At 41.6% G+C, this 24905-nt stretch overlaps 1 protein-coding gene and 1 non-coding gene across 13 annotated transcripts in view; one reads left to right on the forward strand and one right to left on the reverse strand.

Annotated features, from left to right (window-relative positions):
- Positions 1-24905, forward strand: part of LOC108154591 (tight junction protein ZO-2) — a 114552-nt gene that overhangs the window by 65100 nt on the left and 24547 nt on the right. For 6 of the 12 annotated variants that reach the window (XM_017284902.2, XM_033389306.1, XM_033389308.1 and 3 more), the window contains exon 3: positions 1318-1855. In XM_017284902.2, coding sequence (XP_017140391.1) covers positions 1318-1855 — 538 coding nt within the window. Of the gene's footprint in view, positions 1-714; positions 1241-1317; positions 1856-4226; positions 5102-12013; positions 12809-24905 lie in introns of those variants that run through there. The other 6 variants (XM_017284903.2, XM_017284895.2, XM_017284905.2 and 3 more) reach the window with 6 other exon arrangements.
- Trnar-ucg lies at positions 4181-4253 on the reverse strand. The gene has a single exon. It is a non-coding gene; the product is annotated as a tRNA-Arg (tRNA).

Below are 24905 nucleotides of genomic sequence, written 5' to 3' on the forward strand. Positions count from 1 at the left end.
ATTTGAAGTAATAGCAACTTCTTAAAACGATAGAATTTCAAAGAAATCTAGAGAAAATTCTTAATAATTCCTAGTTTACAAGTTCCCTAATTATCCAAAAACGAAGTCTTAACCAATAATTATTTTATAACAAGCAAACCCATTTATTAGCGTTCTTCTTCGAGAACACATATTCTTAGACCCATCTTTCTACTTAATAATTATATCAAAAAGTGACCTTAAATGCTTCCCACTTTGTTGCCTTTGCTTTGTTTTCAAGGAAATTGTCTGTGAAAATGAAAATCAAGTGGAAAAAGTTAACCACTCTTAGAACTATATCAGATCGGAGTTCCTCTTCCGCTCAACACCTCATTAGGGACGCCAAAACGACTTTTAATTGCGGCCAGTGGGCATGGCCTGGGCTCCCTCTCCCTCTTTATCTCTGTCCTACTCTCCCCTACAACCATATATTTCGCTCTTGCCACATCCGTGTGTCTCCCTCTTCCCTCAATGCATCTGTCTCGCTCTCCGAAAGGAAACAAGATAAACGACATGTCCAGAGGGTGAACAAGATAAATGCCAGTCCTAATGTTCTGCCACATCAAAATTTCCTATAGAACCAGAGAGAACCAGCTATAAGAACACTTAAGTGAGAGACAAACTAAAATTGTCATTTAACATTTGTCAACGGAAAATAAAATTAAAAAATTAAATTAAAAAAAGATAAAGAACCAAAAAAACAAAAACAACAAGCAACCACAAGTTGCAGACTAATTAAATAATTGGAAAAAATTACGTGGGAACAGCCACAAGACAAGACAATGACAAAAGAACTAAATTAAAGCGAACGAAGCGGAGAAAACCACCAAGGAAAAATGTCGCAATTCGATTATACCTGCTATACAGTGCCCGAGGGCTCCACGGACGATGATGATGACCATGATGATGCGGTGGGCAGTGACGGGACCCTCGGGCACAAAGATCACTCGGATTGTACCCAAGAATCGGATGCCACAACCACCACATCGTCCCTAGAGCGACGGCATATCTATAGGAGCCAGTACCGCAGCAGCAGCAACTGCAGAAGCTATGGACCCCAGAGGGCCTCAATGCCCGTCCTGCGATCCAGCCAGTCCAGGGAGATGACCCCGCAGCTGGGGATGTACCATGAGGGACCGGAGACACCCCCGCAATGGGGATACTTTGTGCCCCTGTTGCCAAATTGTTTCTTCAGTCCCCCGATGCAAAGAAGGCGTTTTAGGTGGGAAAAGGATAGGGATCTCGGCCCAAAAGAGATATAGAACTCCACTAATTTCTGTCTCTCTTTTTCTGTTTCAGGGAAAAGGAAAACGATCGCAATCGTCGGGCTGTCAGCTATGGAGGCGGAGACATGCCGTCCTCTGTACAATCGGCAACCATTCCCCGAGCTGCCCCACGTCGGGTGGCCCTGATGAAGGAGCCACCGCCGCCGCCGCCACCGAAGCCGCAGCTCTCGTCGAAGGCCTCGCTGCAGTCCACGGACTCGTCGTCGACGTGCCTGGCCAGCAGCAAGTACCCCCAGTCCGAGTACAATCTCATCCAGAAGATCGACTCGAACAGTACTCTGACGGCCCCGGCTCAATACCAGCCGCAGAACTTCTATGCCAACACTGGGACGATTGCCTCCAGCAATGGCTACGGATCGCTCTTGTGTCATGCCAGCTCTACGGCCAGTCCGTTGGCTGTACGGAAAAGGGACAAGCTGTTGCACCGATTCAGCGATGCTGCCACATTGGGGCGCAAGCTCAAGAAAAAGAAGAACACGAATCGCACCTGCAGATCCATGACGGAGGCCATTGAGATGCTGGCCGATCCGGTCATTGAGGATGAGTTTTTTGTAAGTATTATTATTGATTATTCATCGATTAATATCGATATATGTATCGAAAGTACGAATGGTGCCCATTTTGATTGAAGAATTCGATCGAAAGTGGGTTGTAATGGGATTTTTAAATGCATTTTTATAAATCGATAAATATCGATTAAAAAAGTATAAAAAGAACGCCAATTTCAAAACAGTTTCCCATTCCGAGTACCACAATTGTGGACTTAAAATAAATTGTATATGTATATAGATTATTTATCGATACATTTGCAATCGTTATATATCGATTGGGATTTGAGATTTTCAAATGAAATAAATCTAAATTGTATGGCTATTATATGAATTAAAAACTTATCGCATTGTTGCCCTTCTTGTTTTCCAATTCTCAGTTTAAGAATTGTGAATTTTATTCTTATAAATTTATGATTTTCCTGATGAAGATTTATGTACAATGCTCGTTTATTCTCCATAGATCTCCACATATCTTTTAATATCTTTAAAGCTCTTTAGCTACTATAAAACCTTAACCCTTTGGTTACTGCCCTTCCATCCATCCATCCCTCCCATCCCACTGCCCATTTAGGGGGTGTATTTGTTTGGCTTAGGGCCTCCACCTCCATCCTCCTACCACTCCCCTACCAAGCTTTTCATTTCATTTGAAGCTCTGCCTCTGCTCTGCTCATTCGGCTTTATCGGCACTCGCTTTTGTTTTATTTTTCTTTGGGGACGGACTGGAAATGTTATCCATTGGAAAAGGCCGAGAAGAGAGAACGAACGAACGAACCCATAGTCCGGCGGATAGATAGGCGGCTATACAAATGCAATACATTTTATTTACGGTTTAGTTCATATTTGTAGCTCGTGGCGGCGGTTCGAGATCCCAAAAAACTAAAACAAATTTATTTCTCTACGTAGGCGGACGGAAGTGTAAGAAAGACAAATCTTTCCGGGAGATAAGATGGAAAAACATGCGGGGAAATAAATTCAAGTGGAGTTTTTTTGTGCTATAGAAAATTTGGAGATGCTTAAAAAGCTAATGGAATGAACGTTCCTTTGATGAATGAAAAGATCTTCTTTGATAAAAAGCCATTCCATTAAAGTGAACTTCTAATGAAATGATTCCTCTATTCAATCATTACCATAATTCTCATTAATTAATGGAATCAATGATCATAGTTCCCATTGATCTCGAACTCTAACTCGACCTCTGACGAACCCCAAGGCTCGAGCATAACCTTGAATGTATCTGTTTTGCATCGACCAAAACCCAATTGAACTCAATTCTCGGTAGACAACCAACCTCCAAAAAAGGGGCGTCAATGGAATTATCTGAGTATCCCAATAGTCTGAACATTTCAACGACCTAATCGTACCTCACAAATTTGCAATGTTTCAACAATGTCGAAAGGGGAATTTGGGTCGCACCAACCGAAGACCCGATGGGGCATGGCTAAGCCACAAATTATTTGCAAATCAAGCTTTAATTAACCAACTCTGAGTTGACAGATTAGCATAGTATTTCACTCTACCCCCACCCCCACTCTATCTCTCTCTCTCTCCCCCGTACGTCTTTCTCTCGGTTCTATTCTTTGGTTAAGAGTGCAGTGCATATGACATATTCAGTGTTCAGGAAGACGAATGTCTCTAACAAAACAAGTGACACGAAAACTGTGTCAATACTTGAGGGTTCGGGAAACGTTTTACCTTGCTGCAGGCAAACCGGACGGACGGACAGCTGCAACGGCTAGAAAGGTGAACAAGTGCCGGAGCCGAACCCCGCTGACTAATTGGATTTTCTGTGCGTGCCAGGTGCAAAAGACAGACTTCCAGCAAATAATAGAAAAAGTTGTTGTATTCAAATCAAACAATTGCAGTGGAAAATCGAACGTGAAGTGTGCTGAACGTGTGCGCCGGCAAATACAAAAAAAAAATTTAACATTTTCTATATTTTTTGTGAGATTTTGCAACAAAGAATTCAACATTTTCCCCTGTTTTCGTCACGTTTTTTATAAATAGTATGTGTGTGGCATCTTTTAGGCGCGTACTGCAGTACAACAAACGTTCGGAAAAATCCTAGCATACTTTTAAGGCACAATATTAAAAGTAGTACCTATATCAAACTGAGCAGCGCCACTGTGTAATAATTACGTTTTGATGTAGATAACCATGTCAAATAACGTCCGATGCCTACTTTTCATGTAGAATATAATCTCCCCAGCTATATTTTCTTTTTCTTCTGTTTAAATTATTTTGATGAGGGAATAATTATTTTAGGCACTTGAGAGTAATATTTGTTGACTGAAAAAGAAAAAAAAGCGAAAAAAGATACTTTCTATTCGACCGTGACAGGACTCGAACCTGCAATCTTCGGATCCGAAGTCCGACGCCTTATCCATTAGGCCACACGGTCGCTTGTGTGTTGTCGTTTTAAACGGTAATAAGTACGCGCACTTATGCTCTAGGGTTCTTGTTCCATGCAGTAGCACGGCACTCGCTTTCCGCCCCCTCGGATTCCAACGTGAATTAAAGTTACATAATTAAAAAGCAAAAGAAAAAAACGAAACGAATATGAAACCCACCCCGCGACGACGTAGTTTCAAGACGAAACAACCCAAATCGAACGTGTACAATCCGCTGGTCCGCTACCGCCCGACGGCCTACGTACGGAATGGCATCATTGGCGGCGGCGAGGGCCCCGGCTCCAGTGGCATCTACCAGATCGACGACCGGGTGTACACCACCAACAAAATGTTTCTCCGCGATGGCTACATGTATCCCCGCCAGCCCGGCCAGCCCATGGATCCGCGCTACCCGCTGGAGTTGCACGAGTTCCCGCAACATTTCGGCGCCACTGGCCTGCAGCTGGTCAGCACGCCAAAGGTGCATATAGCCGGGGAGTATTTGGAAGAGCAGCAACAGCAGCAACAGCAGCCCCAGCAGCAGGTGCATCTGCAGCAGGAACAGGAGCGACAGGGCCGCAAAGCTGCCGCCGCTGCCGAAATAAATCTGGCCAATCAGGTCTACTGGCTGGGCAAGCAAAAGTCCCGCTCCCGTTCCCGCAGCAACAGTGGGGGCAACAAGAGCATGGCCAGCTGCCTGGGCGGAGGTGGGGGCGGCGGCAGCAGGGACCGGGACCGGGATCGGGATCGGGATCGTCCCTTTATACGGAATGTGGACGATCTGTTGAAGGCAATGGGCAAAAGGGAGGCAAATGCTGAAACAGCATCCACGGCATCGCAGCGACGACGCTTCAAAAAGGTAGGCATATTAATCCCAAAAGCAAATACAAATCAATCATCGCCGTGGATTGCATTTGTCAACCCAATGATTGCAACATTTTCAATTGTCGGCGGTGTGGCAAGACCACCTTAATTACATTTACATTTGTTGCGCCTCGTTCCGCCAGGCCATCCGTCATCACACCCGACATCTCGCCATCACCCGATCCGCCAGTCGCCTCTGCAGTGGACACAACTGAGGCACTGAAGCCTGGCAACCAGACATCATTTGGGTTGTGGCACGGCCCCTGGGGTGCGTCTGCGCAAAAATTAAAATTAATGATGTTCCGAAATTCGCCTCTGGCCTAACGGGGAAATTGGTAGGAGTAGGTTGCTCTTTAAAGTGCAGAAAAGGAGGCAGGGGGGGCAGGTCCAGACAGTAGCTGCTAATTTGCCATCCCAAAAAAAAAAACACACCTGCCCCATAAAAAGATATTCACTCTACTTTTGGAACTCCTCCAACTCCACTCCACTCTGCTTTACTCTTTCTCCTTGATTCTTTTTCAATTTCTGAAAAGCCTGCTCTTTGATGCGGTTCCTTTAAGCCTTTGTCTCCCCGCCCCCCCCCCCCCCCCCCCCACTTTTCCCTGTGTCCTTTTATGCAGTTTTTTAAACCACTGCTGTTCAGGCAGCCATGACGATTTGGTTTTTGCTTTATTTTAGATTTTATTTTAAACTTGGTTTCTTTCTTTTTTTTTGCTTTGCTGTGGTGTCTTCTTCGTCATTAGTGGATTTGTTGCTTCTTCTGGTTTATTTTTCTGGCTTAATTCCTCTCTCGCTTGGGGCACAATTTATGCGCTTCTGTTTCGGATTCCAATTCTCGGACTCGGACTACTCTGAGGAGCACTTGAGTTTGAGAAATTGGTTTCGTTGATTGTGCTTTTGGGGCAGAAACAGAACAGTGGGTCGAGGAGCTAAGATAAATGGTGGCACCTTTATGAGGGTATGAGTTTTGGGAGGGAAGTGTGGAAAGGGTTACAGAAATCAGTGAAAAAGAAGAATATTTTTAACTGGAGTTTTCCTTAATTTTAATGTAAATAATAAATAATATAAATAAATAAAAAAAATAATAATACATAAAATATCATTTACATCCGCTTCGTTCCTTCGTTCCAGCCAGATATTGAATTTTCCGCTCATCCGAAAGTGCTGATTGGTGCTATTCATTCAATTTATGCTTCCAAATGACATCGTTCGAAGCAGCAGAAATAGTTCATAGCTTATTACTTATACAAATATCTCGTAATCCCCCATTATCTCGTTCTCTGACTTTCCAAGTGTCTCTCTCTTTCAATATCAACACAATTCCCAATCACTCTTCAACCACTGTATAGTCTGCTTCTCCCAGCCATGACTCAACTTCCGGCTGTGTGTAAAATTCCATGTAGAATTTCGCATCAACTCAAATGAAATGAAGTAAATTGTAAATGGAAGTGGAAGAAGCCCAACGAAATGAGCATAAATTTATGCACTATATATGCAAGCCCCTAGATTCAAAAGAGTTAAGGAACTTAAGCCAAATCGGAGCAAGGAATTTCCCATATGCAAAGGAAAAACCAAAAGCACAAGCATTGGCAATGCAGTGCAGGTTGTCTCTGGTTGGGGAATTCCCCCCTTTTTTGCTCGCTGCAGTTGCTCGTAAATTTAATAAAGCCTTGCCCTCGTACTCCTCTCTGGCTGACATTGGCATGTGTTGTGGCATTTTCTTGAGGGTCTGTCTCTCTGTCTCTTTCTCCGAAGAAAGTTGTGCCCAGTAACTTGTTAACAAAATTTCACAGATGGTCTTTTAGTTCGTTTTTTTTGTGGTTTTACATTTTTCCACTTTCAAAGCAGTCACGTGCCAAGATACCATATTTTTTGTTGCAGTTGCGGCATCTGATTGAAAATGCAAGGCGGGATGTCAGCTCCAATCAAGCAATGGGGGGGGAATAAGGAGTGTGAAAACCCTAAAGAATTGCCTTTGTTTAGTTGCGGCTTTAGGGCTAATTATAATGTGAAGTTTTCAAAAAGTTTGGGAAGTTCAAAGTATTATTCTGATAACTGGAAACTAAGTAAAGTTTTCGGGAATTGAAAGTGAACAAAAATTATTTATTCAAAGTAAAATTAAGAATAATACTTTTATTAATAACGAAATTCTGCTTGTTATAATTCAATCATTTTGACTGGTCTCTGGTTTATATCTCTTAAACCTTTTACTGCGTCATGAACCCACAAAATCCGTATTATCCGCCTTAAGCCAGCAATATGACACAATCTCTGCGGATAATCTGCCTGCCAGGCAGCCGCCGAATCGTAAATGTCTAAATATCTTTGACCAACAATTACGCCCCTCCGCGGAGCTCCGGAGACACATTTTTGGTGTACAAATCAAATTACCAAACTGCAGTAAGACAAACCCCACCAAAACCCTCTAGGCCCTCCTCCCCTTCCAAAAAATACATATATATTTATACATATATAATTTGTAATGACCAACAGCAGCCACCAGCTGGCGTTTCTATGAGCCACAAACAAAGCCAATAATTGTGTCAAAAAAAAAACTAAGAGACAAAGAAAAATAAAGCAGTGGAAAAGTTTGAAGTCGTGGCACATCGAAGCTCTAATACCCAGTATCTAGTTTCTATATATTGAAAATAGAGCAGCATAGCGGATTTAATAGTTTCGAAAGCCAGGTGTTTAAGGAGCCAAACGATATAAGCATCTTTACGGGAAAAAAAACATTTAAAAGAGATCAATGTGTATCTCCATTTCCGCATGATTGAGTTTAATTGCTTTATTTACTTTGAACCCTGATTGAACCCTGGTTGTATATAGTACACAGATATCCAATCATCTGCCCAATCCATTTTTGGTTTCATTTCTCTTCAGGAGATCCTCTACGAATGTAAAACTCACATTTGTATCAAATTGTAGCTTCTTATCGAAGAACCAATGAAGGGACAACATATAATCCCCCGTCGGGAGGGGCAGACGCAACAGCTCGGGCCTTAGATAAAAATCCTTGACAACTTGTGGACCCTTTAAAGGAAAAAGTAAAATTGTTCCTACTATAAGCTATACAACTATTGGAGTGTCTTACCACATAGGGGCACGTGTGGTTTATGTTTGTAAACTCTTTAAATAGCCCATATATTAAATTAGCCACGGGGATATTTCGCTTTTGCAAATACCGGCAGACATCAAAATGAAAATCGACTAGCCAGGGCTTGTATCCATTTTCCCTTTTGAACACCCGGGCATGAATTGATATATCTTTGGCTGGATGTAGCACCGTTCCATTCATATTGCAGACCACTTTGTTCCGACTGACGGCCTTCAGACGACAGTTATGGAACACAAACCAGGATGTATTGTAGCTCTCGCAGACGACGTTGGTAAACTTGAAGATGACAGCATCCTGAAATGGTCTCACACATATTTCAGAATGTTTCACATACGTGTCTCAATAGTTTATCAATAATTAACATACATTCAAGTCAAAGTTGAATGCTATCCATACTGCGAAGAGCACGAAGATTAATCGATTGAACTGCATTGAACTGTTTTGTATTCTGATCGGAAACCAACTAATATTCAAAATTTCGTGGCTCGAATATTGTACTTATAAGAGGGAATGTTCGTTTAATTACAGTTCAATTATTAGCTGGCGAATATTTGTTGTAAGGAAAATTACCAGCTGATTTATATCGTTTTATAATGTTCCGCTTAATTAGTAGATTAACAAAAGCGATAAACCAGATATAGAACTCCATCACTAGCACCGAACCGAACAATGTGAAGGCAAGAGCCTCAGTCAGTGTATAATTCAATGGATTTTCTATAGGATATTTAATTTTTAAATTTAAAGTCCGAGTGAATATGGAAAAATTATACTCTTTCATTATTCTGAATGGAGTTCTTTAATGAAAAAATCAAAAAATGAGTGCCCTAGATCAAATGGTGTTATTGTAATATATTGTTTTGTATGAGAACCCAAAAAAAAATATGATGTACATATGCTGAGAGATCGCTTTAGAGAAAACATAAAGTCAGCTCTAACCTAACACTTACCATCGAATTTTGACTGAAATGCTACTGACCGCTATATATTCCACCAGAGTTTGTTATTTGATCTCTTATTTTCACCGAATATGGACATTTGTGATTAAGTTTTGAATACAATTTGAAAAGGTGAAAGCCCAGAGAAGCCACTGGATGATAAGGTTTATTCGGCGTTCTCTTTACGATAATATTATAATTTTTGATGAAGGCAAAGCGTTGCATGGGGCAGCCCTTACTATGGAAATAAGAAATGAAGGGCGTAGGAGGAAGTTAATGAAAAAATAGATAAGCTGTTGATTTCTGATCTATATTTTTCCCAAATTTATTTATGGTATCGAAAAGTCTATTTTTCTGGCTGTTACATGCATTTGCACGAATTGAATATACCCCTTCGCACACTTTCTTTGAGTACTGGGTATCAAAAATTAAAAGACACGCCGACAATTTGAAATGTTGCACGTGCTCACGAAATGTTATGAGCAATAAATAAAATAAATAAAAGCAACAGAGAAAGAGGGAAAGACAGAGAGACATAGAGAGAGAGAGAGAGAGAGAGAGAGAGGTACTGATAATATAATTGCTGTTGCATTAAGTTTTGGGGTAATTGCTTCACATAAGCCAGGTCATTAACGGCTGACGGCGGTCCGCCAGATAGAAATCAACGCTTCAAACTTATTCCACCCAAAAAAAAGAAAATAAACCAAGAAACAATTTAGTTTAATTGAATTTTGGGGAAAATAAAGTATAAACAACTCAACTTTGGCTTTCGGTGGAGGAGGCTATCTATGAGAAATGATCGTAGAGGGGGAGGGGGGAAGAGCACGAGTCAAGTTATTTAATTGAAATTCTTTCACTTCTGTCTGCTGTCTGACACATAACCTACGTTAATATGTTACCCATTGACCCACCGCCACCCAACCCATTCTTGAGGCGGACTCTGAGGTACGGTATTGTTTTGGTTTCCTTATTTTCCCGCATTTCCCATTCGTTGGCTTTCTGTCTACTCATGCAGAAGCACTTGAACAGACTCGGGGAAAGACTCTTCTTGGGTTTTGTTTTGAAAGACATTTCTGTTTGAAGGTGGAGGAGGAGTTTCCTTCTGGTCGAAAGCAGCAAAGACCTAGAAAAATTCATAACTTCAATGACAAGAAACTATTTATGGATATTTGCCGGGCATGTTTTGCTGCGGATTTGTTTATGGCCAAGGATTTAGGATAAGTGGAATGGAATTATAAAGAGAGACAAGGTTAAGTGGTATACATAGTGGTATGTGATTCAGACATACTACAATCCAATCCCCTCACAAGGATAAAATATACCGATAAATACAAGTATTTTCCAGAGTACAGAGATCCTTAGAAAGAAGTGGCACCTCCCCCATTCGTGTACGAGTATTTATGATGGAATTTATACGACCTAAGCAGGTCTTTGGCAGGTTTTGTGCCCCTCCTTGTGGCATATTAGATATTCCATTACCATTCCTTCATATTTATGATAGTGCTTAACCAAATGCTTACCTGTAAATCAAAGAAATACTTAAATACATACATCTGCTGACCGCACTTAACGCCCTTGCAATCGGTGACTGACTCATGGCTCATGCCCCAACCATCTGGTCTCCAACTCTCCCTACCTCACTCCCTCCCTCTCTCGCTCTCCTACCGAACTCTACAATTCTCTCCTTAACATGACACGCAAGTTCCTTAAGCATTTGCTGCACTCATTGCAAATTCACAGCAGCAGGCACTGCCGCTGCAACAACAACAAAAGCTCCTCCATCGCATTCCTATAAATACCAACTTCACACTGACTGCGGGGACCACGGGCCTGCAGCTCCAGCAAAAGCTGGCAAGTTTTTCTTTTATCTTTGATTGCAAACTTGAACAGAGAGCACACCAGCAGCACCAGGCATCGCCAGGCAGCACCCAACAGGCAGCAACAGACAAGAAAGGAAGACAGACTGGCCTCAGAGAATGGAGACTTTGATACCCTTTCTTTCAGATGCATGGCTTCCCTTGAGAGCTATTGGAGTTGAGAGTAGAGTATAGGACGAGGTTAAATGGAATACATAGTGGACTTGAGAGTCTGGAGCCAGCTACTGGGCGCTACTCAGATTATTATTTATGTAGACACCATTAGACACTTGTAGAGTTTCGCTTGAAATATCTTTTGCAAAATTTTATTCCCAAGGCAGCTATAGGATAGAGTCTTAAGATTTTCTTCAAATTAATTCCAGCTAAAATCCCTAAGATTTAATATTATATCTGAATTTGTATAAATATCCCTACAAGTCTTCCCCTACAACCCATAATTGGTCCGGCAGTCCCCTGAAGCATAAAGTGGATTTTGTGCAGAGTGTCACTCAAAAAGACATAGATATACCTATGCTGGATCCTTTACTATATTCCAAACTTCTCTTCAAAGATATGCCAACCCTCTTTGAAGAGTATTGCCATAAACTCCTTCGGACAGAGCGAACGGAGAGGAGCCTTGCCAGTGCTGCCCATTTTGTAGCGCTGTCGCTTTGAGTGGAGTGGAACCACAAACACACACACGCGCATACACTCGAACACATACAGATGGAACCGAAAAGTTGCCTGGCAACATTTCGCTGCTCATGTTGCCAGCAACAAGTTTACGTACGTGTCTACCTGAATCCGAATCCGAATCCGCACACACCTGAATCAAAGGGGCACATGGGTGCGTGTGTATGTGAGTGTGTGTGTGTGTGAGCATTTTTGAGCATATTTTTTTTTTTTTTTTGTTGGACGTACCTACACGTACGCCGTCGCCACAGCCACAGCCGCCGTCGGCTTTTGCTTTTTCTTGAGCGTGCCGCGCCGCGGCGTCCATTTCAAAAGTCGACAAAAGTTGGTGGCGAATGGACGCGATTAACGGATGAAAATTTTTTGGTGATACTCGGAGCGAGCTCTCTCGATATATTGATACCCTACCTCCCACCCCACACGACCGCCACCCCCCCTCTCAGTGATATTTACGTGTGTGTGTGTATGCTGTGATTTGTATTGCTGTTTCGCTTGCTCTTTCATCGGTTTCTTCGTGTCGGTGTTTGTTCGGTTTATTTCGGGGGCGCCTGTACTTTTTTATGCGATCGAACGTGCCTGGCATTATCCCGCGATCCGCGATCCCCGATCGGCGATCCCCAATCCCCGAGCCGTGCCTTTGGCATTAGTTTCGCTGTTGTTGCTGCTGTTTTGTCACGCGCGCGTCTCGCGACTTCAATTAATTAACAAAAGCAACAACAAACACAACAAATCCACTCAAAAATCATACACAAAAAAGAAAAATGTAAATCCAAGTGTCATATGCTACAGTGCCTAAAACCCGTTTTCGCACCAACCAAAAAAAAAAAGAAGAAGGAGAAAATCTTGCATTGACATTTTTTTTTTGTTTTCCACAAGAACAAGATTTTCAAATGTCTGTGCAGCATGTTGCACTGAGCAAAAGCAGCATCAACCATCGTAACCTCTACACAGCGAACAAGGAATATCATCGGAAATCATACAATAATTGTTGCAGCGCATTCCATTCCTCCTGAGAGATGGATATAGTCAGCGGCTCGGGAGCGGGCAATCAACACGTTCTGCCAAACAACCACTTTCGTCATGAATCATTTCAGCAACAGGTAACGAGCGACACAGCAACAAACAGAACACAGAACCGAACCCACCAGAAAATATCTACAAACTGGGGCGCTTTAATTTTTGTTGAATTTGGTAGAAAGAATATGTTTTTAAGGGAATTTAAACGAATTAAAGGCATTATTTTATGGATATCTGGAGGGCTTTACTGACCTTTGATTAATGTGGTTTAGCACATAGCAAATAAAAACTATCTATAGCTCGTGCAACAGAGAGACTCCTGGAAAATGCATTTTCATTAGAAAGCAATACAAAATAATTACAAAAAAAAACCCTGCTCTCCACCCTGTCCCCCCCTTCCGTATTTGTGCACCATCTATCCTCCAGTAAAGATCTCCCTCCCAACTCATTAGTTAAGCCAAATCTGTTTGCACTCCTCATTTGCTTTGGAAAACTCTCACCTCACCTCATCAGGCAGAAAAAAAGAGTCTCGGCGGAGTGGTGTGGGGGGGGAAAGCAAGTGCCAAGTTTGCACTAAGTGAAAATGCATTGAAAAAACACGAAGAAGAAACTGCTGTTTCTTTTTTTATGGACAGACAAAACAGAGACAGACCGACCCGTAAAGGTTACACACGAAAGAGAGTTCGAGCTAAACAAATTGATGGTTAGACCAGCGATGCTGAAGCCGATGCCGATGCCAAAAGTTTGATAACCCCCTCTCAGGCAACCCGATCCGATACCCCAAAACTGATATCTACATCGTATCCATTATATGCCTGCCGTTTAATCACCAAAATTACCGATTTATAGCGTACGAAAATCGAATGAAAAGCCCGAAAAGCCCGAAAGGAAACGGTTAATTAACATTCGAGTGTATAATTTCCACATGGCAAAAGGATATATAAAATAATCAACAAAAGCCAACAAATTGCTGCAACTAGTGGAGAGGGAGATGCCAGAGGGAGCGAGTGAGAGGGCACACTGTTGTTGCAACTGTCATTACGTCCGTGCAACCTGTTGCTTGGACTCTCTGCCTCTGCCAGTGCCACTGTATCTGTATCTGTCGCTGGGGTAATCAACCAGAGAGCCACCAAAATGAATATACGAATATGGGCAAGGAAAATGCGATGCCAATGGTAGTGCAGTGGGGAGTGGGGAGGGGGAGGGGGGAGGGGAAAACTTGTACTCGTAAAATTAATGAACTTTTCGAAAGTGAAACTTTTGATGAAGTGGCGCTTTTTTGTCTTTGAATATGAACGTGAAACATTTTGAATATTTTAAATGTAAGAGATGGGGAAATTGCTGAAGGAAAAACTGGTTACAAAACTCAGAAAACAGAAGTGGGACTAAGTGAAAATTAGTTGGAAAATTGCGTGAATCTAAGATGAAAGTAGAATGAACGTGGAAAGAGAATAAAAGTGTTCTGATAGCTCCCCAAAGATCAGTTCTCTTATAGAAAATATCAATAGAAATTGATGAAAAATCTTTGAAGTATTCATTAACCCTCTAGTGATGTCTTGGGGCCTTCTCTTTATTTATTTATTTATTAAATTAACAAATTATCTGTTAATAATGGTACTTAGTTACTAAAGGCAGAAAAAGATAAGTTAAAAGTTAGCTAAATTTAAATGATTATAAATATTGCATGCAATTAGTTTAAGAGACAGTTCAGGGGATAGGGTTAGACAGAGGGAGTTATAATTATGGCATAAAACCCTAAAAGGTTCATGATCAGCATAATTAGACCTACATATGGGTAGACGGATAGGCCTAAAAGTACGGGTAGGTCTGGATGGAACGGCCAAGTCAATCTGACCCAAGAGAGTTTGGGAGTCAACAGTCCCAAGAAGGAGCTTGTGCACGAACATTACGCCATTGCATATTCTGCGATGGTGCAACGACGGCAGGTCAATAAGATTTAGCCTAGACCGGTAGGGTGGCAAGATTCTACCCGAGTCCCAGTTAAAGTTCCGAAGGGCAAAAATTAAAAATTGCTTTTGCACGGGAGTGAATAATTGCAAGCCTCACTGTTGCACTTGAGTGCTCGCTGCAGAGGTTGCAGAGAACCATTTTGTCACCTTTTTCTCGCATACCGACTGCACTCTCCCCTCGATAAACTTGGAACCCCCTTGAAACCCCCCTCTCTTGGGTAGAAAAACTTGACATTGATGATCGACTAGTAGTAGACTAGACTCGGTCTCTCTGTCGGTCTCCAACTATAGCTCTGGCATTCACTTTTATGTATGTTTTTTTATCTGCTGGCTCCAAGACCTGCCGCAATCTTTGGGGCGACATATTGGAATGCATAATTCATGGCTACAGCTAATATATTGATTATAGCCGAGACTTGACGATGGAATTCCATTGCTATGCTATTTTTATGGCCATTCACTGATGGAACAGAGCTTTTACGGCCCGATGACTATTTATGGGAATAACTGTGTGATATGTGATATGTATGCAGATATGGTATAGAAAGTAGAAGTTGGGGGGGTTCCCACATAACGATAATTATCATTCGTGGGAATAATAAGTGGAAATTGGATGGGGAATGGATCTATAAAGATGTGGATATGTAAATGCAAAGAAAGAATAAGTAGAAACCACACCAATAAACATCTCATCCTGATTCCATAGAATACCTTTTCCATTGCCAAGTTCAACACGAAATCCCTTCAATATTTATGAAGACATTTTGAAGCTGAAGCTTAAAACCGCAATTTATGCTCCAGCTTTGAAAGCAAATCCTTTAAACCGATTTCTGGAAAAGCAAATATACACAGAAGAGCCACAAGAGCCCCATACCATGCCAGGCCATGCCATAAAGAATCTCTACCTCTGTATCGAGAGAGGAGGAAAGAAACCAGTTTTTCACATGACCATAAAGAATACCAGCAACGGATTCGATCTCTGACAAAAAATAAAAGACCAAAAGAACAAGAAACATGTATTCGAGAGGGGCCCTAGCACACAGTCACCAACAAAAGTCTACAAAAGAACTCTCCAAGGGTGCTGGGGTGGACGGGGGACGGGGGTTTTTGAGTGAGAATTTCCACTCGAAACTAAAACTCGCTTTAAAAGAAAGAAAAAGTCTTTAACAGACTCCAGACAGAATCCAAGTCAAGTCAAGTTGTTGTTGAACTGGTTTCAGATCCGATCAGAGATCAGAGGTGGAGGAGAGGAACAGGCGAAATGGAACACACACACCATAGCCGGGCCCTTTGGAGACTTTGATTTTGGAGACGCCAACTCTCTCTCTCTCTGTCTCGCATGCGGGTGTTTCTCCAACGTTTAACCCATTGATTTATATTGGTAATTTAACGCCATTATTGTGCAGCTGCCACTCCTGACTCCAGCTCTTTGACTCTTTTGGGAAAGTTATCTAACAGAAGGGGGGCCATGAACTGCATTTCTGCATTGAACCATTGAATTGAGTGATTTCTATTTCTGCTCTGGGGGCCAGGGGCAGGGGCAGGGGCCCTTCCCATGTTTCGAGGCAATTACCTCGCCCCCAACCGACTACCAAACATATACCCAGCTAGGGCTACACCTCCATGTTCCTCCATGATTCGTGGTCTGTTGCCATGTTATGCCTTCATAATTGTTTGGGCTTGCAATCAAAAATAACAAAAAAAAAAACCATACAAAGTGGAAAATGGATAAAAATTGTAACCCTTTTTCCCCCTATTTTCACTCTTTCCCTCGAAATTGAGCTGTAAAATTGTTAATTTAGCTTCTGTCTTGTGTTAGTCACGTGAGCTTCAAATTAAGTTTTGGTACCCAGCACTCATCGGGCGTGGGGGTGTATTAAATTCGTGTAAACGTACGTAACACCAAGAAGGAAGCGTTACCAACATAAATAAAGCAAATCCGAATAGTAGATATATTCTGGACGTTGATATTCAATGACTGCATCTTTCAAGTGGCGATGCCATTACTGCACCCTCAAGTTACGCTCCGATCCCAGGCAAAATGCAGCCCAACAGACCGAGGGGCGCTACCGCATGACGCGCGACGCATTACATGATAGAAAGATAGTAAAATATATGTAGTACAGGGTATCTTGGTGTCGAGCCACGTGTACTTTGATGGAAAATATTCCGAATGTATTTTTGCTGTTGTTGAATGTAGTCATTCCTGCCTGCAATTAGCGCATTCGTGCGGGGAGGATTCAGTTGTGGCTATAAATAAACAAAGTTGGGAATGGCCCCTCCCCTCCCCCTGAATAGAGGGAGTTTGGCAACCAAAGCGACATTTAAAACCAAACCAAATGAAGCGATTCGATAGAGTCTCGCAGACCCTAAGGTTGTTTCTTGGAAGCCAAAACGGAAAGCTTCCTACTATTTTTCTTAGAACCCATCGCTCGCTCAGAACCCCCCCTCTCTGAGTATGGGTATTCCATTCCACCTGCTTGTTCCACTTCTCACATGCAAAATTTCACAAACACAATATTTGTACGCGAAACGATCTTATTAAGAGCCAAGATTTATTAGCAGCTTGGAATGGGAAGTCTTGAAATCAAAAGGCGACAATCTGCGAGTAGATACGGCGAAAAATAAAACTGGATTTTAAACTGAGGGGCCACTGTTGCAAAGCCTTCCTCCCCCCATCAAGTCGGCACAATCTGTGGTTCATTCAGCAATGTGTGTTGCATAGTTTCAAAGACGGAAAAAGACAAAAAGAAAAACTCCACAGATATATAAAATAAGACATGTAAAATGCGTTGAAAGCAACAGCTCTGTTGCTTTTTTTGTTGGGGCAAAATACTTGTTTTTTGTTTTTTTTTTTGGCTTACGAAACCATGCAACACACACAAAACAGTAAGCATTGGAGTAGCGGCAGCAGGCAGCAGCCACATTGATTAGGAAATGAATGGCAGCGATTTGTAGTTGTATCTTGTGCAGTTTCCAGATACGAGCAGCAGCAGCCACAGCAACGGCAACCAAATGAAAACTTCACTTGACATGCTGCCTGCCTGCCCCCAAACCGCACCGCACCTCAGCGCCCCGCACACACACCTCCGCGGTGCACATACCGCACCCAGTTTCAAATTCTTGACGATTGATTCATAATGAAGAAACCTGTTTCTTTTTTTTAACAAGAAATGCGGGAAGAGTAATTTCTACAGCACGAAGTTTATGTACTCTTTTCTATCTATTGAATTTCATAGATATTTTTTAGGAGATTTTAAGAGGTTTCAAGATTCTCAAATTCGAGGATTTTGTATTAGAAAAGCTAAGTATTTCTAAAAAACTAGATGATAATGTCATTCAATTTAAAATAAAAATCAAACTCTTATAAATATCGTGATTTGCGAAAGATGATTACTTTAAGAACTTGAAAATGTTGATCCAAAACGTTTAAAAGTTTTCAAAATTTAAAATTTTCATATAAAAAATTTTACAGATTTGTTTTGATAACCAAAAAGATTGTTCATTAGGAAGTAACTAAAGCTTTATACAAATAATATAACTAGAATGATATACCTAAATCACAGATCTGCGTTTGCATTCTAAAAACTATTCACACAATATGCACTCTAGCATTAATAGTGTTCAAAAGCCAGGTGTTCAAAGAGCTAAAAGATAAATACCTTGCTTTTTGTTTGGCTCATTCTGTCTATGATAATAATCCGATTGCAATGAGTTCATTTAATCCCAGTTTAATTTAATTTAAGATATAATCATTATATACTATTCTCCGTTTTCGGTTTTCTCGTATCTTCAAGATTTTGGATGCCAAAATATTTACAAAATTGTAGGTGACGGAAGGAAGTAGCCTTTTTGCACCTCAACTGTGGATATAAGAAATAGATAGGTTACACCAAAGACAATTGAATTCTAATATGAGTAACGAGTAAGATCCAAATGCTTTAATGAGCACGTGAGTGCGTACCAAAAAGAGCCCACCTGATCAAGACTTTATTCTCTTTTCATTGCCAATATCTAACCAAAAAGAACGGAATACTCTATCAGAATAGGGCAAACAAAGAGACAACTCACACATTTCGCATATTTTCGCAACTACTCACACACTCACACACTCGATCGCTGTCTGGGCGATCACTTTCCGGACAATAAAGTTCTGTGAGTGTGGTGTTCCCTTCGTTTTGTTCACATCAAATCAGGCAGAACACTCCCCAGTCCCCCACAATCGACGACTCCACCTGCGGTTTTCGATGTCTACCTCCTTGACCCTCCATATTTGCATTCAATTAATTGCGGCCCGTCCTTCTGTTTGCCTTTCTTTAAGCCACATTTCCATTCCTATCCAATGATTCATTGCACTCCCTCTACCTACCTCTCCCCACCACTCAAATGGAGTTATAGAATCGCGTATTTGTTTTATTTAACGTGTATTTATCTTCGGTTTTGGGTTCGTTCAAAATATTTATGCGTGTCTGATTTTTCGCCATAAATATTATTATTTTTCCGTGCCATTTCCACACTTTTTCCGCATTCGTGTTGATATTTATGGAAATTCCCTTGGCTGGCAAGCTGTTGAATTGTGATAAAAAGTAATTGGCTTTTCACTGTTTGCATTGTCTGCGGCATTGTCTGAAATTCAATTGGCGAATGAGTTCTACAAATGGGGGCCATTCGAATCGAATCAATTTTAACCCTTGATGGTTAAGCTTTTTTGCCATATGCACACGACGGATGGCCATCTACCATCTACTGGAAAACTCTAGTATTTATCGTAGTATCTTTTATGGGTATCTCTATCTTTATGTTATGTATCTCATTTTTTGCCATTCGTTTTGGGACATTATCTCCCGACAACTGCAATTATGCACACCTTAATGATTTTTTATGTGGGTTCAATTAGATTCAGCCTTTCCCCCCACCCCGCAAAGATCAAAATGTCAAAGTTGAACTTCATTTGAATCCATGGGAACATGTGGGGCAGAATTACATGTGAAAGTTGGCGATATTTCAACTGAAGGCAGAACCAGAAAAACCAAGCAGAAAGCAGGGCTAACAAGCAATTTTATATGCAAATCAATCGCAGATTGAATAAAACATCAGAAAAAGAGACACAGAGAGAGAGAGATAGAGGTAAAGGGAGCTTTTAGCCATCTGATGAGACCCAAAAGACCCAAAAAAGAGGCCAAAAAGGCAAACTCCGAAAAAACTGTGGAAAGATTCGTTGCGGTCTTTCTGCGAATTTAAATTCTTTTATTTTTGAATTTGTAAGCGATTTGCGTACGCATCTTAATACTGAACTCTGAATACTGAATCTTTTAAATTGGAATTTGAATACAAAAGCCTTAAGATAAAGATTGATTGTCTTTTAGGCAGATGTTTATGAATCATGCAAAGCGACAGAAATAAATGGGGAATATATATACATAAAAGACTATATATCTAGAGGGCTCTCTGATATTACTATTAGCTATAATTTATATAATTATTATAATTTTTTAAACTTTTGCTTCTGTTCTTTCTTTGCAGGTGAGTAAACGTTCAATCTTTCGCTTGCCCTTTGGGGCCGCTTATTCGTGAGTATGAATAATTTGCAGCGTAATTAAGGGAGAAGCACAGACGAGGCGCAGACTGGATCTCATTACGGATGGATAGACGCTGGAGCTGCAGAAGGCTCTCATTCATTAAAAATAATAGTTGTTCTTTGGGGAGGCTTCATTTTCCAGTTGACTTCCTCGGATAAATATTTTCTATAGAAAATTGCACTTAATTGTGTGCAGTTTGTGTCCCCCAAAAGAGGAATCGTTGATGCATCCCAAAGGTGTGGACAACCAATGAACAAACATGTGGGGGCATACACAATGTTGTGGACCACGCTACAGTGTTTAACGAGAGTATAAGCACACTCTATAAACGATAGCAAGTCTATTAAACTAAGCCACAAAAATACAAACTTGTGATGTGTTTCATGCACCAAAATCGTGCAAATATTTATGTGCCCACATTCTATACAGTGCGCGGTGAAAGTATAGCAATACTGCAAAAATTGTAGAAACATTCATTCACAAACAGAAATTCAATCCAATGGAATCCATTTATTGAGGATTTATGACTGCTTCCTGTTTTTGGAACACAATTCCCTGACGTTTCTTTTCATCATCATATTTCTGTCGCGCAGTGTACCGTCATAAATTAGCATAGCAAATGCTCTACCGTTCCGCACTGTACCCTGAAAGCCATGTCAATTATTTTTACGTGTGTGTGACGTTTATCTAAAGTGACACCGCACAGCCATGCAAATTGCACATAAATCGATTGTGTGGGTATCGATAATCGCTCTGTGACTCTGTAGCCTTTGCCGGTGACTGTACCTGCCGCTCTTTGGTGTGGTTGTGGCTGTGGCTGTGTTGATGGCTTGCCACATAGTTTGCATTTATTACAAACGAGTAGCATTAAATATTATGGATTTTTTTCCACTCTTTGAGAGGCAAATACTCGTATTTTTGCGTGGGTTTTTCGCGTCGTGTCGAGCATTTAATTGCTTGATCAAATACAGAGTACGGGGCAGAACAAATGAAACGATTGATTGTCCAAACAATCATAAATAAAGTACTCTACTAAGTGGGGAGAGCTAATGACACGGTTGCGGTCTAGAGTGGGGAGTGGGGAGTGGAAATGTGAATGGAAAGGGGATACGTCTGTGAGGCATGCTAATTCCCTCAACTGCTAAGCCACACTGTGAGGCAAACCCCTAAACGAGACAACTAACGAGCTCTAAATGTCCGTTTTAAGCAAATGTATTTCTGTTTTGCACTAGATTCACGCCACTACAACATTTCATACAGAACTATCTTTTATTTGCCCTTTTTCAACTCCCAAAGGAAACTTTACCTTTGCCCCACTTTTTCTCTCTGCCGCTGCATTCACTGATTAGAATGGAGACATAATGATTTCGATTCAGAGACATGTCAGAGGCGGCGACATTCTGCCGGTTCCTGTGCTCCTTGTGGCACTTCACACGTGTTTCCTTTGGCCATGCCTCACTCCTCTGAAGAGGAACCCTGGAACACTGCCGTTTGCTGGCTGTTTGCCTTGGAAAATTACACACTCATTTTCAGAGTGTTTACTTTTTGCATACGAGAGGCGGGGAGGGCGCTACATGCATATTCTTCAGCCTGTATCCTGCTGTATCCCATTTCCTGTTTACCCATCGCACAGAAAGAAAAAAGAAAGAAATGGAGTAGGTGTTTGCTCTGGGCCATGGATGAGATAATAGAACAAGAACCAGAACCAGAGCAAGCATTGTGTGAGGAGGATATTGTGTGTTTTTGTGTGTTTGTGTGTGTGTGTGTGAGTGTTGAGGATAACACGTCGTAACAAGTGAAAGGATGCTCGAGAGCGCTTACGGGTTATCCACCAAATGACAATGGACACGGCATCGGATGCATTTACTTGGACTTTAAGGATTAAGTGAGTGTTTAAGATGTTGATGTTCTGGGAGGAAAAGTCTCTTAAGGGACTCATACAGAGATTTCATTCAGTTAGAAAGCCCTTTAGATCTTTTAGACTCTTATTGGGTAAGGATTACTTGGATGTAGAAGATCTCCCTCAAGATCTATTGAAGTAATTCAATCAAGCATATTCTTGGGCTAAGATCTTCTTATCTTTTTCCGACAACAACGAATACACCCTTTTGGATTATTAAGGAACCGCTAATAATGTTTCAGTCGTGCCAAATTCTTAGGCTTGGGCTCCTCTAATCTTCCATTAGATCTTTTAATCATTGAATTTCTCTTGTGGCATCGTATTTCAAGTGAAGAGGCAATCCATTTGCAATCCTTGCTGCATGACTGACCCAAATCTGAGTGCCTTGCCGTAAAGGTCATTTCCATTAGGCACATTCCACAAGCTGCGAGCACGAGTATCTATAGATAGGGATGAATAGATAGACACATAGATACACACTTGAGCGGAGGGCACAATTCCAAGTGGCATTCAGTGTATCCCCCGGGGTGAAGAAGGGCCTCTGCGTGGCGTGGCACGCATGCGCACCATAATTCAAGCACATGAGGAACGCACTTTTCTTGCAGTCGAATTGAGGAGGGGCCCGAAAGAGTAGGGGGCACTACTCTGTAGCGTTTCCTCTTCTGCCTAATTTATATATGTGTATGTGTGTATCTATGAAATCTAGAGTTTTGTAGTTCAAGCACGTACCACGCACTAAACAAAAGAAAACACTCGACACCGATAGAAATTCTTTACAGAAAAAAAACCAAATAGTGCCTACACACTTCATATGTGTTTGCTTTTGGTTCGAAAGTTGTATCCGACAGATACTGTGGTAAATTCTGTGCGTGTGAGTGTGCTACAGTTTAAGCATCATTCCAATTTGTTGTTGCCCTTAAAGTCGGCCTGCAAAAGCATTAACACGTCGCGACGGCATAAAACTCGTTAAATGCTCCCCAAAGGATCCTCTCCAACGGCGGCAACAGAAACAACAGTAAACCCAAAGCCACTCAGACGCATCATTTGGGTCTGGCCTGGCAACAGTGCCACATAAATATGTACTCGTCCATACACTGAGAAAACTGGGATATTGGGGACTTGTATTCTTGCGATCTTATGATGCTTTAATATTTCATCAATCAAAGAGAACCATTTTAGAGAATACGTTCATCTAAGATAGGTAGTTATTCCCACTACAGATAGACGTACACTTCCAAGACCTGGATTTACATCTTTCGATGGAAATTATCTCTAAAGTTTGGTTGTTTTTCCCTCAGTGTCTGAGTACTTCCCACATGCACACATCAATGTCATGGAATATGCAAATGTTGTTATTGAAAAGCCCTTCCCCAAAATGGCCTCGACATGTCAAGTGGGGGGAGGGAGGAGGTCAGCCTCAACCTCCACCTCAGCCTTTTCCGGCTATCCTACTGCCTGGCCTTTGCCTCCTCCTTCTCCGACCCGTCACGTGGCCATTTTACTCTCTGTCGCCTGCTCCTCCTTCACTCATCACCAGCCACGGTCCCACTCTGCCGACTTGTTAATCGTCGCAGACAAGTCGTATGTCATCTACGTGAGCGGCAGGACAACGTAACCTCCAACCTCCAGTTGCTGTTGTTGTTCTTCCTGTGGATGTGGATGTCCTCCAACAATATCACTGCCATGATGCCACCAGGATGATGGTGCAACGGCACAGACTAGCAGCGGGAAGGGGCAGCAGGAGACACTGTCGCTTAACACCCGGGCAAATGGACAGATGGGACATGGGGGATGGGTCAGGTACACGTTCCAGCTGGGGTTCCATCAGCATCTGACTTGCATACGAAAGTAGCTTTCGAAAGGGGTCACCATCTGTCGATGATATGCATTAGCACTAATATTTGACATTATGGTGATTCAATGTGTGGAAAGAACTCTAAATATTATGGGGGATTTCGATGGTAACTCTCTAATAAAGAGAAGTCGGAGGAGAATGGGAAAGGATTTTATCATAGATTGGATTTTTAGGGAAATTTAAGGAAATTTGTTAAATAAAAATATTTGCAAATAATCCAGGGGAATTTAAGATAAATTTACAGGGTGTGTAACTGCCAGTAAGTCATATTAATATAACGATCTTAGGATCACACATCTAAGGATCTTAGGAAATGGAAGACAAAGCCAACAATGGAAATCCGCATCGGTCCTTCGTCTCGCATTCGAGTACGAGCCAAATACTGAATACTGCGCTCATCCGAAAGTGATGATTGGTGCTAAGGACAAAGCATATACCCCTAATTTTTAAGAAATTATGATCGATTCTATATCTGGAATATCTAAAGTCTAGATTGTTGACGGTCAATGGCGCATATCCCACCCAACCGACCGAGGAGCGCTGCCGCATGATACGCAACACGTATAACCGTTTAAAAATTTCTTCTTTTCTTCTCCATAGAATCTATATTGTCAATCCACTGCATTTCTGAAAGTTTATAAACTTGTGGAACACCCTAATAAAAAAGTACAACTATAGAAACCACACACACAAAATGCTCTTAAGTCTAGAGGAATTCATTGACTGTATGTGTATCATCGTCATTCTTAAAAAAACAAAGCCTCAAACGTACTCCCGAAATCCCTTTATCCCCAAAACTTATTTACTTTGAGGTTCGTGTCTCGTCGATGACTACAACGCAACATGGGGCAGATGGGGAATGCGAAGAGGGGAAGA

The sequence above is a fragment of the Drosophila miranda genome, chromosome 2 (genome assembly GCF_003369915.1).
Source record: "Drosophila miranda strain MSH22 chromosome 2, D.miranda_PacBio2.1, whole genome shotgun sequence".
Lineage (NCBI taxonomy): Eukaryota > Metazoa > Arthropoda > Insecta > Diptera > Drosophilidae > Drosophila > Drosophila miranda.